The sequence below is a fragment of the Ochotona curzoniae genome, unplaced genomic scaffold (assembly GCF_017591425.1).
Source record: "Ochotona curzoniae isolate NIBS_2020 unplaced genomic scaffold, NIBS_Ocur_1.0 patch337, whole genome shotgun sequence".
Lineage (NCBI taxonomy): Eukaryota > Metazoa > Chordata > Mammalia > Lagomorpha > Ochotonidae > Ochotona > Ochotona curzoniae.
This window is the reverse complement of record NW_024466903.1, coordinates 237,436-253,237: the sequence shown is the minus strand read 5'-3', so window position 1 is coordinate 253,237 and position 15,802 is coordinate 237,436. Positions and strand designations below refer to the sequence as shown.

At 33.6% G+C, this 15,802-nt stretch overlaps 1 protein-coding gene and 1 pseudogene across 1 annotated transcript; both read left to right on the top strand.

Moving 5' to 3' along the window:
- The first annotated feature begins 2,792 nt into the window (after window positions 1-2,792).
- LOC121167135 (4-galactosyl-N-acetylglucosaminide 3-alpha-L-fucosyltransferase 9) lies at window positions 2,793-15,343 on the top strand. The gene is made up of 2 exons (XM_040996515.1): window positions 2,793-3,893; window positions 15,334-15,343. The coding sequence occupies exon 1, from the start codon at window positions 2,812-2,814 to the stop codon at window positions 3,889-3,891; it is 1,080 nt and encodes a 359-aa protein (XP_040852449.1). The 5' UTR covers window positions 2,793-2,811; the 3' UTR covers window positions 3,892-3,893; window positions 15,334-15,343.
- Window positions 14,750-15,543, top strand: LOC121167138 (annotated as a pseudogene).
- Window positions 15,544-15,802: the final 259 nt, after the last annotated feature.

Below are 15,802 nucleotides of genomic sequence, written 5' to 3'. Positions count from 1 at the left end.
AACAGTGTGAAGAAAGATCACATGTAATTAAGCCCCTATAAACTTACTTTGAATTACATCGTAATATATTTCCAATGCTACTTGTTACTAACTTGTTATATTTTTGTTGTTGTCTGCATATGTGATACTTGTTTAAAATTTTCAGTATCTTGTTTTGGTAGAACAATTGCAATTGGCTGTAAATAATGAGTAACCTTGTCTTGTCCGAAATATGTCATCTTTATTTTCCATTCCCTAGAGTGACTTTAAGAAATAGTGAAACAGTATTCTCTGTTTACAAATTAATATCATTAATATAAAATATTCAGACCTAGTGTTTATTTTTAACTACTTTAGCAATCGTTTATGAATGCTATTTCTTTAGTCAAAATTTCCATTTTTACTTTCATTGGCTAATATGAAAAATTCAACTGCTGTGAGAACACAATGGTTTTTATCAAATCTTTCGAATTTATTGACACAAATTTAAAAGTAGTCATGTTTAATTCATATATCTGTTAAGTCAACAGTTACTCAACCATTTTTGTATTTAATTTTAATTTCATTTTTTCTTCATTATCATTGCCTGTAGAAGTCTTAGTGTTTTCATATGTCACAACAATAATATTGTACAAAAAATGAAATTGATCTAATTTTTAATGATTTCAATTTTTACTTTGTTTTCCTGATTCTTAAACTTTGTTCTTTGCCTAGTGTTTTATTTACTTACAAAAACATATTCTTTTAAGAATTTTATTTATTTATTTATTAACTTATTTATTTGAGAGGAAGAAACTGAAAGCTCCAGTCTGCTGATTTTTCACCAAATGCCCAAGGTCTGAAATACAGTTACAAATTCCAAATACTTGAGCCATTATTGATACCTCTAACGACCTACATTAGCAAGGAGCTCCTGCCAGCAGATAGAGCCAGATAGCAAACCTAGCAGCCTTATTTGGGACCCAGGCTTCTGAACTATCAAGCTAAACTCCTATTACCTTTTTCCAGTTTCCTGAGCAAACTTACTGATAAGTTTAATGAAAAATGTCAACCTGTGACTTTCCATCTCTGCTGTTTGGACATGCCACAGATTTTGGCACAAAATATTTTATGAAATTTCATCCTTAAAAAATGAGTTTCCTTTCATAACTCCTTCCAGTGGTTAACAACTTGGTTAATAATTGCTTGTATCCTTTCATATATTCCTCTGGTTATTGACTAAAGGCTTTAACTTGACTTTAATAAAAAGCTGTAGTCTTTGACGGCAAGAACTTTAGTCTGCCTTGTTCAAGAATGCAACATCCAGAATCTCGGGCCTCTAAAAATAAAGTATCCCTACTGAGACAATGCCATATGCTTTAATAGAAATTAAATAGCAAAAATATGTATGATTTTTCAAATGTTCATATTTATTTAAAGTAATTAAATGGTGGACAATGTCTCCCTTTTTCTGGGAGGAAATATCTAGTGTTTCCATACTAATGTTGCCTGAGATTTCAAAATAATGACTCTAAAATTGATAAACCAAATTATTTTGGTGGATCAGTAAGAACATTGAAAACTTATTTTAGAAATATACTATTTTTGTATAACAAAACATGAATTCAAAAATTTCACAAAATTTTTATAAAATTCTTGAGGAGTGGGCATGGAGTTAACTAAATATTAATAAGTTTATTAATAAGTTTAAGTATTATACATCTCACATTAGAGTATCCAGGCTCAACTCTCAGCTCCATCTTCTGACACCAGCTTCCTGCCAATACAGAAGCCAGAGGACAGCAGTGATGCCTTATTGATCATGTTCCCATGACCAGCATAGAAAGCATGGGCACGTCTCAGGCTCCCCACTCTGGCTTTTGTCCAGACCCAGCAACTGCAGGCATTTGAGGCGTGAAATAGTAGATTGAAGATTTGTCTCTCAAATAAGCATTCTTTTTCAAGAAAAAACCTTAAATCATCCTTTTAGTCATCACCTAAAATTCATGAGATCAAAGACTATTCTCCATGAAATTTGTTTTTCAAGGCTCCATTAATTTTTTTATCGTATGCCTATGTTATTATTACAAAGGAAGACTTTTCTTAAAGGCAAAATGCCATGTAAGTGAAGATGATGTTCTGATGCCAATAGAGAATTTGATTATTTCTTCCTGGTAAATGATGAGCATACCAACAGAATATTACAAATAAACAAAGAAAAATATGTGAATGAAATACACTAGAATTTTTATTTCTCAAAATTTATGTATGTATACTTATTTTTAAGATACAGAATATCTAATCTAAGACTGCCATTTTATACCAGATGGTTATCCTGGCACTTGTAAACAGTAAAGATCAACTTTTATCAAAAAGCGAGTACACTTTTTTCTTTCAAAGTTCAGTTTTCCATTAGATTCCACCTGAACCATAATGTTATAGGAATCAAAATGCTAGTAAAATATGATTGTGTCAGCTAGTGGATGTTCACAAATACAATATGACTTCAAAAACTAAAATTTTAGTCATTTTAGTCATGTCTTTGTTGATGATAGTCTGTGTTGTGCCAGTTTTCTAGCAGTTCCTAAAATAGAATTGATAGGAGTGGCATTGGAATAAGTATAACTTGGCCTGAAGATAAGCTAGTACTTATTGGAAATGTCTTTTAAAAAGCAATTTCTTGGCTTATGTGAAATCTATTTCTTTCCATAGTTTGATAACACTGAAATTGAAAATGAAGTTGACTTTGTGATAATTTAGAATATACTATCTGTTCATATAGAATTTTGCTTATGAGGATATATTCAGCCTTGCCTCTATCTTCTGCTTTTTCTCTATTTCACAGAAAAAATTATGACATCAACATCCAAAGGAATTCTCCGCCCATTTTTAATCATCTGCATCATCCTGGGTTGCTTCATGGCATGTCTGCTCATTTACATCAAGCCCACGAACAGCTGGATCTTCAGTCCAATGGAGTCAGCCAGCTCAGTACTGAAGATGAAAAATTTCTTCTCCACCAAAACTGATTATTTTAACGAAACTACCATCCTGGTGTGGGTATGGCCATTTGGGCAGACCTTTGATTTAACATCCTGCCAAGCAATGTTCAACATCCAAGGATGCCATCTCACAACAGACCGTTCACTGTACAACAAATCTCATGCAGTCCTCATCCATCACCGAGACATCAGTTGGGATCTGACTAACTTACCTCAGCAAGCTAGGCCTCCCTTCCAGAAATGGATTTGGATGAATTTGGAATCACCAACTCATACTCCCCAAAAGAGTGGAATTGAGCACCTGTTCAACCTGACTCTGACTTATCGCCGTGACTCAGATATCCAAGTGCCTTATGGCTTCTTGACGGTGAGCACAAACCCCTTCGTGTTTGAAGTGCCAAACAAAGAGAAGTTGGTATGTTGGGTTGTAAGCAACTGGAACCCTGAGCATGCCAGGGTCAAATATTACAATGAGCTAAGTAAAAGCATTGAAATCCATACCTATGGGCAAGCGTTTGGAGAATATGTCAATGACAAAAATTTGATTCCTACCATATCTACTTGTAAATTCTATCTTTCTTTTGAAAATTCCATCCACAAAGATTACATCACAGAAAAGCTCTACAATGCTTTTCTGGCTGGCTCTGTGCCTGTTGTTCTGGGGCCTTCTAGGGAAAACTATGAAAATTATATTCCAGCAGATTCATTCATTCATGTAGAAGATTATAATTCTCCCAGTGAGCTAGCAAAGTATTTGAAGGAGGTGGACAAAAACAACAAGCTATACCTTAGTTACTTTAACTGGAGGAAAGATTTTACCGTGAATCTTCCACGATTTTGGGAATCACATGCATGCTTGGCTTGTGATCATGTAAAAAGGCATCAAGAATATAAGTCTGTTGGTAATTTAGAGAAATGGTTTTGGAATTAAAAGTTTTGCATACTTGGTAAAATATTTTGATGATAGATGATCCAAATTTCAAGGATAAGAAGAAAAACAACATTCTGCTTTTATGTCACAATTCATTTTTATCATCCATTCTGGGGTGACATGTATATTTTGATGGAGGTTTTTAAGAGCTCAACATTAGCAATCATTTGATTTGGTTTTGAATTATACTGTATATACCTAATTATATGCACTGAAAAATAATTTATTCTTTATTATTTGTAAAAATTGTTATTTCACATTTTGTAGTGTCTGTAATGTAAATTGTGATTTGGTTGTTGTTTCCACATTGATCAGCTGTTTAATCTATTTGGAAATGAAAAGATACATCTTAAAATATGAAATATTTTCAATAAGTATTATAATCATAGTTCCAAATTTGCATAACATAACAAAGGGAAAATGTGTTATAACTGAATTCTAAGCTGTTTGACTTCAAAGTTTAAAAAGTGTGAAACTATCTGTAATTGATACATTCGTACCTATCTACCACAATTTTGAAGACAGAATTATTCATGTAATGAATAAGAAAGATCTGAAGTAGAACTGTTCTGTTGAAGGGACTCTTATATTTCCCATTTGTTTTCATTAAGCTGATTTGCAAAGGTAATCACTATTCTCATGACTTCAGTTAAAGTATTCACACGTATTCAAACGTCATCAAAATTTTGTTACCTTTATTAACTGGGAAATAATCTTAATGACACTTGAGAAAATCTGAATTCTTTGCCTGATAACGTTTGTTATCACACAAACAACTCAACAAAAAGGATATCTATAGGCATAAATCATATTTTAAATTACATGTATGGACAATTTTAATTGCTTATCAATTAAAAAAAGATTTTTCTGAAGCCCCAAGATTTAAACAGTTTCATTTTACTGTATGAAGAATACATAAAGTATCTGAGAATTTTTTCCTATGCTTTATGAAAATCTAAATAAAGCTCATCTCAGATTATTACTTGTATCATTGCTTCTCCATCAGGTTAGAGAATGGGGGGAAGTAACTCAGAAGCCTGTCAAGAAGCTAAGCAAATGAGAATATAAACAGATACTAAGTGGGAAAAGATGGATGCCAAGTTTTCAAGCAAAAAAATATTCCTCCAAAAGAATCCTTACTATATTTATTCCATACTGCTCATCAAAATGATGTTCTGATGACAACCCTATGGGTCTATTTGTAACTAGTCCTATTACCTACTGACACAAGCAGAACTCAAATCTGCAATCTTCCACATTATATAGAATCTAGATGAATTTCCATTCAGAAAGAGGAAAGCAGGTTCAACATTGCACATTGCCTTATGAGACAGATTTTTACCTGACACTGGAAGAATTAGAGCTACTGAAAATTATTGCCTTGGATAGAACATCCTTTCAGTTTCTTTAACAGTGGCCATGCAGGTTGATATTAATATGAACACAAGACTACTGCTGCCTTAAAGGAGTTTACAGTAAAGTGGAAAAAATATGAAAGCTTCTTTCCAGCTGGAGTCTGAATCTGCATGTTTACTCATATAATTTTAAAAGCAGGGACCAGTGCATTAGTTCAACTGCAAGCACCCACATCCCATAGGGGTGCTGGTTTGTGTCCTGACTGCTCTACTTTCCATCCAGGTCCCTGCTTCAGGCCTGGAAAAGCAGTGACCTGGAGGAGAATCCTGTCACCAGGAAATAGATGGGCTTAGCTGCATCCTTTCTAGCCATTTGGGAAATGGACCAGCAGTAGTAAATTTCCCCAACTGCTTATTTTCTTGACATGTTTCTTAGCTGTAAATTTTGTCTACTCACTTGGTACAAAATAAATGGCCTCCATGTTAATCCCTTCTAGCCAAATTGCAAAAGGTTTGCCCTGATGCCTTCATAGATAAGTAAAAATCTCAACTCCACTGATGTTTATTTTATTGTCAAATAGTAAAATCTATGTATTTAAATTTATCTTGCCATGTTTTTTTAGTCCATAGAAAACACAAAAATCTAAAGAGGGTTATTGCAAACAAGTATAGAAAGTGTCTGCCCTTTTTGAAAACAGAAAAGCCTTTAGTACCTTATCAATTTGCCTTTTCTGTAGTGGATTCTTATGGTTTAAATAAATGGAGATATTGGAGGGTCATTGCCTTTGGTGTTGACCATGAATCTGATCTTATTTCTTGGACTATAAATATAATTATATGCCTATGATCCAAACCAAGGATATATTGCTAAATCATCAACTATACAGCTGTAAACTAAACACCTATTACCAACCTCCTAAAGAATAAGTACTTAAATTTGAAATGTCAAAATACGTCAATTTAATCATTTGTTCTGTGTCCACTAATCTTTCAGTTCAGGCTAGAAAGAATTATGGAAATGTTTATAAATAATTTCTTCTTCCAATGTATGAATTAACTAGAGTACTATTTATTTGAGACATCCACATTCACACAGACTTATACAGACACATAAAAACACCTTTTCATACACATGCCCCAAAACTAGTGATGATGGCTAAAATTAGAACTCAAAATCCCATCTTTCTTAATCCTGAATTCCTTTTCATTGCATTCCCATCTCATCATGGAAGTATAACCACATTTCTATAAAATGTGAATGCTTGATTGGCATTTTAAGGGTTTTTAAGAGCAGTGCTCTAGGTAGAAGAACTTTGGCTCTAGAAAACATAGAAAAGAAAATATTAACTTTCTTAGCATTCTTCTTTATTTAAATATTATAGGTGTTGAGCTTTAGCAGAAGGAAATGAATTTTACTACATTTAAGTGAAACATCATTGTCAAGAGAGTACCTAGGTATCAACCACTCCTTGAATAAGTCCTGTGGTTAGAAATCCTTTCAAAGGATGCCTCATGTGAAAGATACACTGAACCAACAAAATTGGTTGTTGTTGGTTATGAGAAAGAATAACTATTCCTGAAGAAAACTGTGGATATAAAAAATAGGGCATTGAAATGTTTTATTTCAAATAAATATCAGTCAGCATTGCCTCCAAAGGTCTTGATATCTAAGTATCCATTTATATGCTTTAAAATAATGATATGTAATAAGTTATCCATATATGGTTGTAGCAAGCACTGGAAAAGAGAGTTGTGACAATAATATATTGTCTAACAGCCATCAATATGACAATATAAAAAAGAAACTGAAAAAAATCTCAATGGGAAAAAAATACCAGCTTGAAATATTTGTATTTAGTATAAAATTTCTTATAATGCTATCATGTGCAAATATGATTTCAATTGTGAACACTTAGAAAATTCAGAGAATTTAAAGCATAAGCAACAAACAGTTAGGGAATCTTTGTGGAATATGACTTTTTGGCCACCAAATGGAGGCTAAATATGATAACAACATTAAATGATGATGCTGATATATCATCTTTGCCTTTGCATTTTCAAATTGTATTACACAAGTCTTAAAGTAATCATCTACAAATATTTTTTTTGCTTGAATTAATGTTATTAAAATAAGTTTTAGGTCCTAATGCTATGATCTGGGGCTTGATCTCATCTTTGAGTTCCTTTGAACTCTACTCCCTCTTAGGAAGCTTCTTAGCTAAATGCACTAAAGCTCTAAAATCACAAGCTTCAGATCCTAAAGAATAAGCTTGGTGCCTAATGCATAGAAAGTTCTCAACAAATTCTTGTTGAGTAAACAGATGTCATTTGTACTCATGCAAATTGTTTCTATAAATGTTATGACAGTGCCAATTTATTGGCACTAATCAGATATTTTATATTTATGTGATTTATTTATATTTATGTTCTGCCTGCATGTACAATGAAGACATTTTAAATGCACGCTATGCTACTGCATGCTAAGACGCCAACAGATGCCATCTCTTTCCAATAACTGTTGAAACATGAACTGACTTGTGTAAAAAAAGCAAACTTTGTTTTATTCATTGAAGCTTGTAACATAACATGAATTCAATTAATTTATCTTCCTTATATCCTCCCCTCCCTTAGACATGTAACTAAGTACATAGTAACTCACTACTTACTCTGCAACTGCCTGCATAAAAAGCAAGCATATTTAGGGCATTATTTTAAAATAGTTTTGATTTATTTATGCTATGCATTTTTATTGTATTAAAAGCTATTTACTGATGCAGAAAATTCAGGAGGCAATAAAAGCACTTAAGGTATATCCTCAGCTGAAAATCACATAATTTGTGTAATCCATAGTGAATACATTAAGACAATTTAGCTATTTTTCAATGCAAGGTGAATATACATTCATGCATTTTGACTTTTTTCTTCAAAAAAAAGTACGCCTCCAACACCAATTACTTTTAGTTGTTGTCAATTAAACATGATTTCTACACCCCCTGATCTGAATCACTAGTGTTTATTAAGAAGATTATTCTTAGGTTCAGTAGTGTATAAGTGATCTCTTCAAATATGCCTCCCTCCAAAAAATGCTCTCAATACATTTACTAACTTATTGTACAAACTACCTTATGTAAGCTATCTATTCTCAAACAAACAAATGTGACTTAGAAATTCCTGGATTTTCTGTTTCAGGATCATTTGAAAGATTGCTCATGATACACAGCCTTCTAATTCTCTGTATTTGTGGTAGCTTCTGCAATTTGGGTTTCATATATTTCCTCGAATGGTTTTGTTTTGCTGCCAATTTAAAATCTATGACCTACCTGTTAGATATGTAATATTCTATGTTCAAATGATAAGATGTGTCACTTTTCTTCATTTCACCACAAATCATTCACCAGTACAGTCTACTTCTACCTCAAGATTCAGGACATTTTCAATGCCTAATCTTTCATGCATAAACTTGGAATGCATTAGCTAAGCTTGTGCTTTAGGATAAGTCACTTAGTCTCCAGACATTCTTTCAAGTTATGTGCAACTTACAGCAGTAGTTTTTAAGTCTGCATAAACATTAGGATCATTGAGAGTTTTAATCTGAGTGGTCCATCCTCATTTCCAGAGATCTAATCCAATTTGTTTTAAGGTAATACTAATATAAAGAAATCACTGACCCCACCGCTTTACACAGTCCTTCCTTGTCCTGGAGGAACTATTGGGAAAGTAAAAGGTAGCACAGGTTGAAAAAAGTATTTCTAATTATCTCATTGGGTTCTAATCATTTGTCTGTATTTTGCAGTGGGAAAGACTGGAAAATATAATAACTAATATCCTCTTCAATCACTAAATCAAATGCCATTGTGATCTCCTTTTCTACTGTATGTGATTAAAAATCTGCTTGACTGGTTTCAAGGTCCTTTTCTGATAGGTAGACGATATCTTGCTCCTGAGTTATGCCAAGAGGTCATAACACATGGATTTGGAATTACCTCTGAGCTTTACCCCTCATTAGTTGGATTTAGGTTTCTTTTAGCCCAAATTTTCGAATCTGTGGGGTGAAGGTAGTAAATTCCTGGCATATACTTTTTGTGGAGACAAATGAAATTAGATTCAAGTGACTAGATAACAAATGTTCAATTATTATATTTTATACACGTAGAAGATAATTGTAAGGAATCCAAAGCTGTTTCCTTAATTCCAAATCAAATCTGAAAATGTTAAGTAGGCAACTTATAAGAATCAATGCAAATTTAAACCAACCCCCCAAAAAAATCATCTTCAGGAGGAAAGAAAGAAAGAAATACAGTGTGGAAACAAATGCTCCTGTTTTCTGCAATAACTAAGTACTAGGAGTGTTATAGAGAACCATGGTAGTGATAAATAAGCACCATTGCATTACTGAGTGCATACATTATTTCTTAAAATAATTTAAATCTACACAGGCCTTATTTTCCATTATGGTTATGGGCAATAACTGAATTAATAGTTTATTATCAATTGGCATAGCTCAAGCCACAGAATGGAATAGCATGAATATTCTCAGAGAGTATTCTTTAATAAGGAACAAGGGCTGGGAATAGTCAACACATTAATTTAGCATATTGCTTCCAGTGCCCCACTAGTTTACACCTAGATTACTTGTGAATGTTAGGGAAGATAATCACATTTCTATCTTCTTTTCCTACAGTTAAAAAAAACCTACTAAAATCAGAATATAAAATCGATAAACAGAAATAGATTTGGTTAGTGATGCAGAAATTAAATAATTCTTCCAAACTTATTAGTACTACCCAAAGTGTATTTGCATAATAAATAGTTTTGACATCAATTATCTCAATGTTCATGTGAACAATTTTAAGTTACAGCATGTTAAAACAAAAAAAATTGTTTGAAAAACTGGATAATAACCAAAATAATATCTTAATAAGTTTTTATGTTCACTTAAAGAACATTAGAAGTTTTTATTACTAGTGCATTAGAAAAACTCCAAAAATTCAATTATTACTATGAGTTATCTGCCAACAAGTAATTTTGAGCTAGTTGTATATATAAGATATGTGCAGTTAGAGCTTGCTGGGATTTCACTGTGAAAAATGACTTCAGGTTCTTTGAAAAATTTAAAGGCAATTTCTACAAAGGGTATAGTAACTGTGGTGATGCTATATACATGGGCCAAACTCCATTTTGATTAAAGAGGGTGCAGAAGATCGAAAAGTAGGTTTGCAGAAACTGTACCCAAACACTAAATTAATCAGGAGAACTACCTATAATGAGAAATATGCATATTATGTCCACATTCCCAATCTCAGATTGACCTCATTAGGTACATTTTTATCTCTGCTGAGAAAATTATGAAGATTTCATCCTTTGCCAAGGTGAGAATTCTGGAGGAGGATCCATCTGGGGCCGATTAAATGTCTCTGAGAACTGTAAAGATATCAGGCCAAAAATATCTGACTATTATGTAGTCTGCTTTTCAGATAACAGATGACCTGTCTCAAATATTTTGATATTTTTAAATGATTAATTAAAGGGAAAAAAAACATCATACTTGATATTAAGAGCTCCCTGGGACGGGAACAAGCAGCTTTCAGATGTTCCTCATCTGAATCTATTAAAGCTCTAGTTCTGAACAATAGGCTGTTCATCATCGGAAATGGATAGCAGAGATCTTGAAATAGGAAAAATGCCAATAACATTGAACTATATTCAAGGTCATAAACCTGCAGAGAACATACAAGTGTTGACAACTAAAATAGTAATCTAAGGCTGAGAACCCTGTTTGTAGTTTGCACAATCTACTGTGCAATTTCACCAGCATTTCTGAGTCACATATTTCTCATCTAGAAATGGAAGGTGATGGACTCCATACTAGAACCACACAAGAAGAGTTTAATAAATATTTTAATTGATTAGAAATGATCATTTGATTAGTCTACCTGATACATGGGCTGCTACATGTTGTTCTAGACTTTTCCTAATTTTCTTCCTGCCTCGCACTGTGTGGCCATGTCACTGCTCTACAATGTAAAAAAAAAAAAATAGGGCAATGGTACCTCATGTCACGAGAAATAGAGGAAATAAGCTAATATATAAGTCCTTAGGAGTTTTGACTAAAGAATCTGAAGAATAAAGTTTCAATAAATTTCTATAAATCAAGACTAGAGGACTTAATATATTTCCTCTTTATTCTATCCGCTCAAGAACACAGTGACATGTATATATCAAGACCTTTTTAAAAAGTATAATTCAACAGCAATTCTAAATAAAAGAACTTATACTCAAGTAAGGAATGGAAAAAAGGTCACAAGAAAAGATTTTGTGCCAATTATGTACAGTATATGAACTGCAACAGTCAGTAACGCATAAGCTATTTGCATTGTATGTTTTATTCTTGTAAAATAATTTTGCACTATTGTACCTGTCATATTCAAGAAAATTCAATAATACCCTGAAATCTAAGGCCAAATGTACAGTTTATAGGTTCATGTATTTCCAATAAGCATTTAATTGCATTGTGCTAATAGGTGTTTAATGCTATTGACTTTGTGTATATTATTGCAATGCAAACACAATAGGGCTGTTGTAAGCACACTAAATAGTCATCTGGATTTTTATAGATAAAATCATACATTGATCAGAAATCACTTTTCTACTTATTTTTTGTAGAGTATTTTTCCACACTTGAAAAAAGACATGATTATTTTATATCAAACATCAACTTTTATTTAAAATCTTATTTTATTAGCCAATGCATGTCTGAAATAAGATATGATCAAAATTAGATGCTGATATTACATCTATATTAGATTAAAATAAAATGCATGCGTCTGGTTAATCATAGAGCTTTGATAAGATTTACACTGCCAACTCACACATGGACTCTGTGTCTATCCATGTGCATGATTCAATGTCCTTTCTAAACATCTGCTAAAGTGAAAATGTCACTAGTGTTAATGAGTCAATAAACAATGCTGCTTTGTATTTTTCCAAACTTTGCAACACATTGTGGTATATTTTCCCTATAAATTTTTTTCTTGGAATTTATTGTTGGCAATAAAATAAATAAAATTATTTGTTGGGAAATGATACAATTTATTGTACAGCATCTTAATATTATAAAGCATGAAGCTGTGAAAAAATAATCTTAACTAGTTATATTCTATGGACACAATATTGTGGCAGCTTTCCCATAGATGAGATTGATAGATCTTTCTTTTTACACTGCCAAAGTCAGTATAGTACTACTGCCAGAGATGGGGATGGGGCATGGGAACACTTGAAGCCCAGTCTGCACAACATTCCATTGAGTAGCAACATAGAATATGAAGACAGTATAGATATTTAGTCAATATAATTGGTAGGTGAATAAAAGTGGAGCTAGCCTTTTTTTCTTAGTCATTTAAACAGCCTTTTAAATATAAAAACGATAGGAATTTTTACTACAGAAGCATGCATTTACATATTGACTATTTGCAGCAGTCATGTGAATAACAGAAATTACTCCATTCCAAGAACTTATTTTGTTTTTATCAGAAAATAAACATGCTTCTGAAAGGGCTTAATTCCAAACAAATCATGTGTCTGGACCAATTACCCCTTCCAAGTAAAATTAATAATGAAATATTAAGACTAGTATGTAAATTTTAGTGACTTAAAACATCAGCATAAAAACTTATAACTTTGGAAAGCAATTTCATTGCTCTGTTATTAAGACAGTGGGAGTCTTATTTATACATTATTTATTTATTTATTTATTTGCAGAAGATTGGGTCCTTCGAGTTCAATTTTAACAGCTTCAGTGAAGTTAGCGTAATGATAAGAAAATGTGATTGTAGCTACTATCCCAAGGGAGAATCAGCCAACTGAGTCTTGCTGTAACTGGGAGTTAAGCATTAAATCAAGTAAGGATGAGCCAGTATTAGCAGTGTGGAAGCCAGCTTCACCAACCAAGATGTTGTATACTTGTAAAACACTCAGCAAATAAAGACCTGGACTCTTAGTTTGCTACCACATTGTTCCCTTTATTTATTCAACGTGTAAATAGCATTTTATGGCAGCTAAGCAAATATTTTGATAAGCCATGAAAAGCAAAATGCCACAGAAATCTGTATATTCAGCTATTGAAGAATTGTTTGTGCCACAAATTAAACTGGAGATACTATTTGAAACGCCTTTCCCTTAAAAATGCTCTAAGATGGATTCATGTTCATTGCTGTCTTTGAAGTTTATGAATATGTGTTGTGACTACTATAATTTTGTGAAATTTTGACCAGCTGTTATGGTGATGTCAGCAATCTGTGCTAAGATGACAAGGCAGAAACACATGTATAAAGAATTTGAAACTGTATGTGTAAAAAGAAATGTTTTTCTTCAATTATGTTTTCTATATTCGGTGTCAATATCTCACTGATTTGACACCAGTTATTTCTTGGATGTGAAAATGATAATGTTCTATTCAGGCCTAAAAAATTCCTGTAATGTGAATATTTAAAATAAAATGATTTAATTTGAATGTATGATAGTTATCATTGGTTATTTATAATACCTACTTTCAAAATCATTAACTGAAGAAGATTCATTTTCTCTGACATGTAAATCTAGCTATGTGTTGAATTAAAGTTTCAAAAATAAAACGTTTTCTGGATGATTCATTACAAATATTATATCAAAAAAGCACAATCAAGACATTCCTGTAAACTATTCTATACTAGTTTGTTTCCATAATATTGCATTATTTTAATGGATTCAAGGCTGCATTTGGATCCATTGGTGATTGGGCTTTTTTCTTCAAAATGTTTTTTTCTCATCTTAAATTCTTAAACTGAGCAAATCAAATGACAGAAGTATTTATCTGCACACTTACGTGCATTTCTTCATATGTACACTATCGTCTATGAAATTATTTTCAAAAACATAAACGCAAAAAATCTTAATAGTTATAGTAATTCTTTCCCCAAACACTTGATTCCATCTAGTATCCTATTAAAACTCTGAAAAAAAAATTGTTTTCCTGGTACATTATAGGAAATGACAAAGAAACTTAATTTTATTCTTATATCTCAATGTATACATGTTGAGAAAAAGCATACGATAATTCTGAACTCACTATAAAATATTATTCAACAATAAATTTTGTTGAACAAAGTTATTTATCTTATTTATTTATTATCCGCACCCCCTCCATTAAAGACTTTTCAAATACGATCTTCACTGGAGTGAAACACTGGGAAAATCTGAGGTTTATAATTCTGCCCACACAGACCAACAGAGGCAGCCGCTGGAGCAGCCACAGCCTGCGGGCTCCTCCACTCACCAGCCCGCACTCTGCAGCCCTCACCCTCCCTGGGGTCTCTGTCCTCCTCCCCCTTCTCCTCCTCCACCCACCCTCCTCCGCCCGCGGGGGGCTCCCCTCGACTTCCCGCCCGCCCCTGTTGTTCCACCCTGGCCTCCCACTCTTCCCCTTCCTGCCTGCTCCTCCTTCCCTCCCCATCCAGTCCTGCCTCCCACATGCAGTTTGGCCTTCACCCCCACCAGTGACCAAAGACTTGACCACTGGAAGTCCAGCTCCCAAGAACATTGCTCGACATGGGCACCGGTGTGATTGAAGGTGGATTAAATGTCACTCTCACTATTAGGCTGCTTATGTATGGCAAGGAAGTTGGCAATATCATCGGAAAGAAAGGAGAATCTGTTCAAGAAAATGCGCGAGGAGAGCGGTGCATGGATCAGCATTTCAGAGGGGAATTGTCCTGAGAGAATTACCACTTTGGCTGGACCCACTAATGCCATCTTCAAAGCCTTTGCTATGATCATTAACAAACTGGAAGAGGACATCAGTAGCTCTATGACCAACAGCACAGCTGCCAGCAGACCTCCAGTTACCCTGAGGCTCCTGGTTCCTGCGAGTCAGTGTGGCTCTCTCATTGGAAAGGGTGGTTGCAAGATCAAGGAAATATGAGAGAATACAGGGGCTCAGCTGCAGGTGGCAGGGGACAAGCTCCCCAAGTCAGCTGAGCGTGCCATCACTATTGCTGGCATTCCTCAGTCGCTCATTGAGTCATGGTCATGTTGGAGTCCCCCCCCAAGGGAGTGACCATCCTGTACAGCCCAAGCCTTGTTCGGTTCTCCGGTCATCTTTGCAGGTGGTCAGGCTTATACCATTCAAGGACAGTATGCCATTCCACAGCCAGATTTGACCAAGCTGCACCAGTTGGCAATGCAACAGTCCCATTTTCCCATGACGCATGGCAAACTTAACTTAAGATGTCAAGCCTCTTGGGATTTCTGGAGCAAATCTTAGTAGTTTTAATATGCTATTGTGAATTATAAACTTGCAAAAACAGGATATATCATAATATTCTAGAACTGATACAATCATATTTTTTTACTTTCATATACTTCTTAAAAAGACCAATAGAACTTTCTTTGAGGAATATTGCTGCATTTTTGGCTTTTATTTTGGATTAACAAAATAATATGTAAAAAATGAATCAGGGGAAACTGAACAAAAAATTTTTTGTGGGTTAAATTGATTTTTTTATGGATTTTAAAATTAGTGA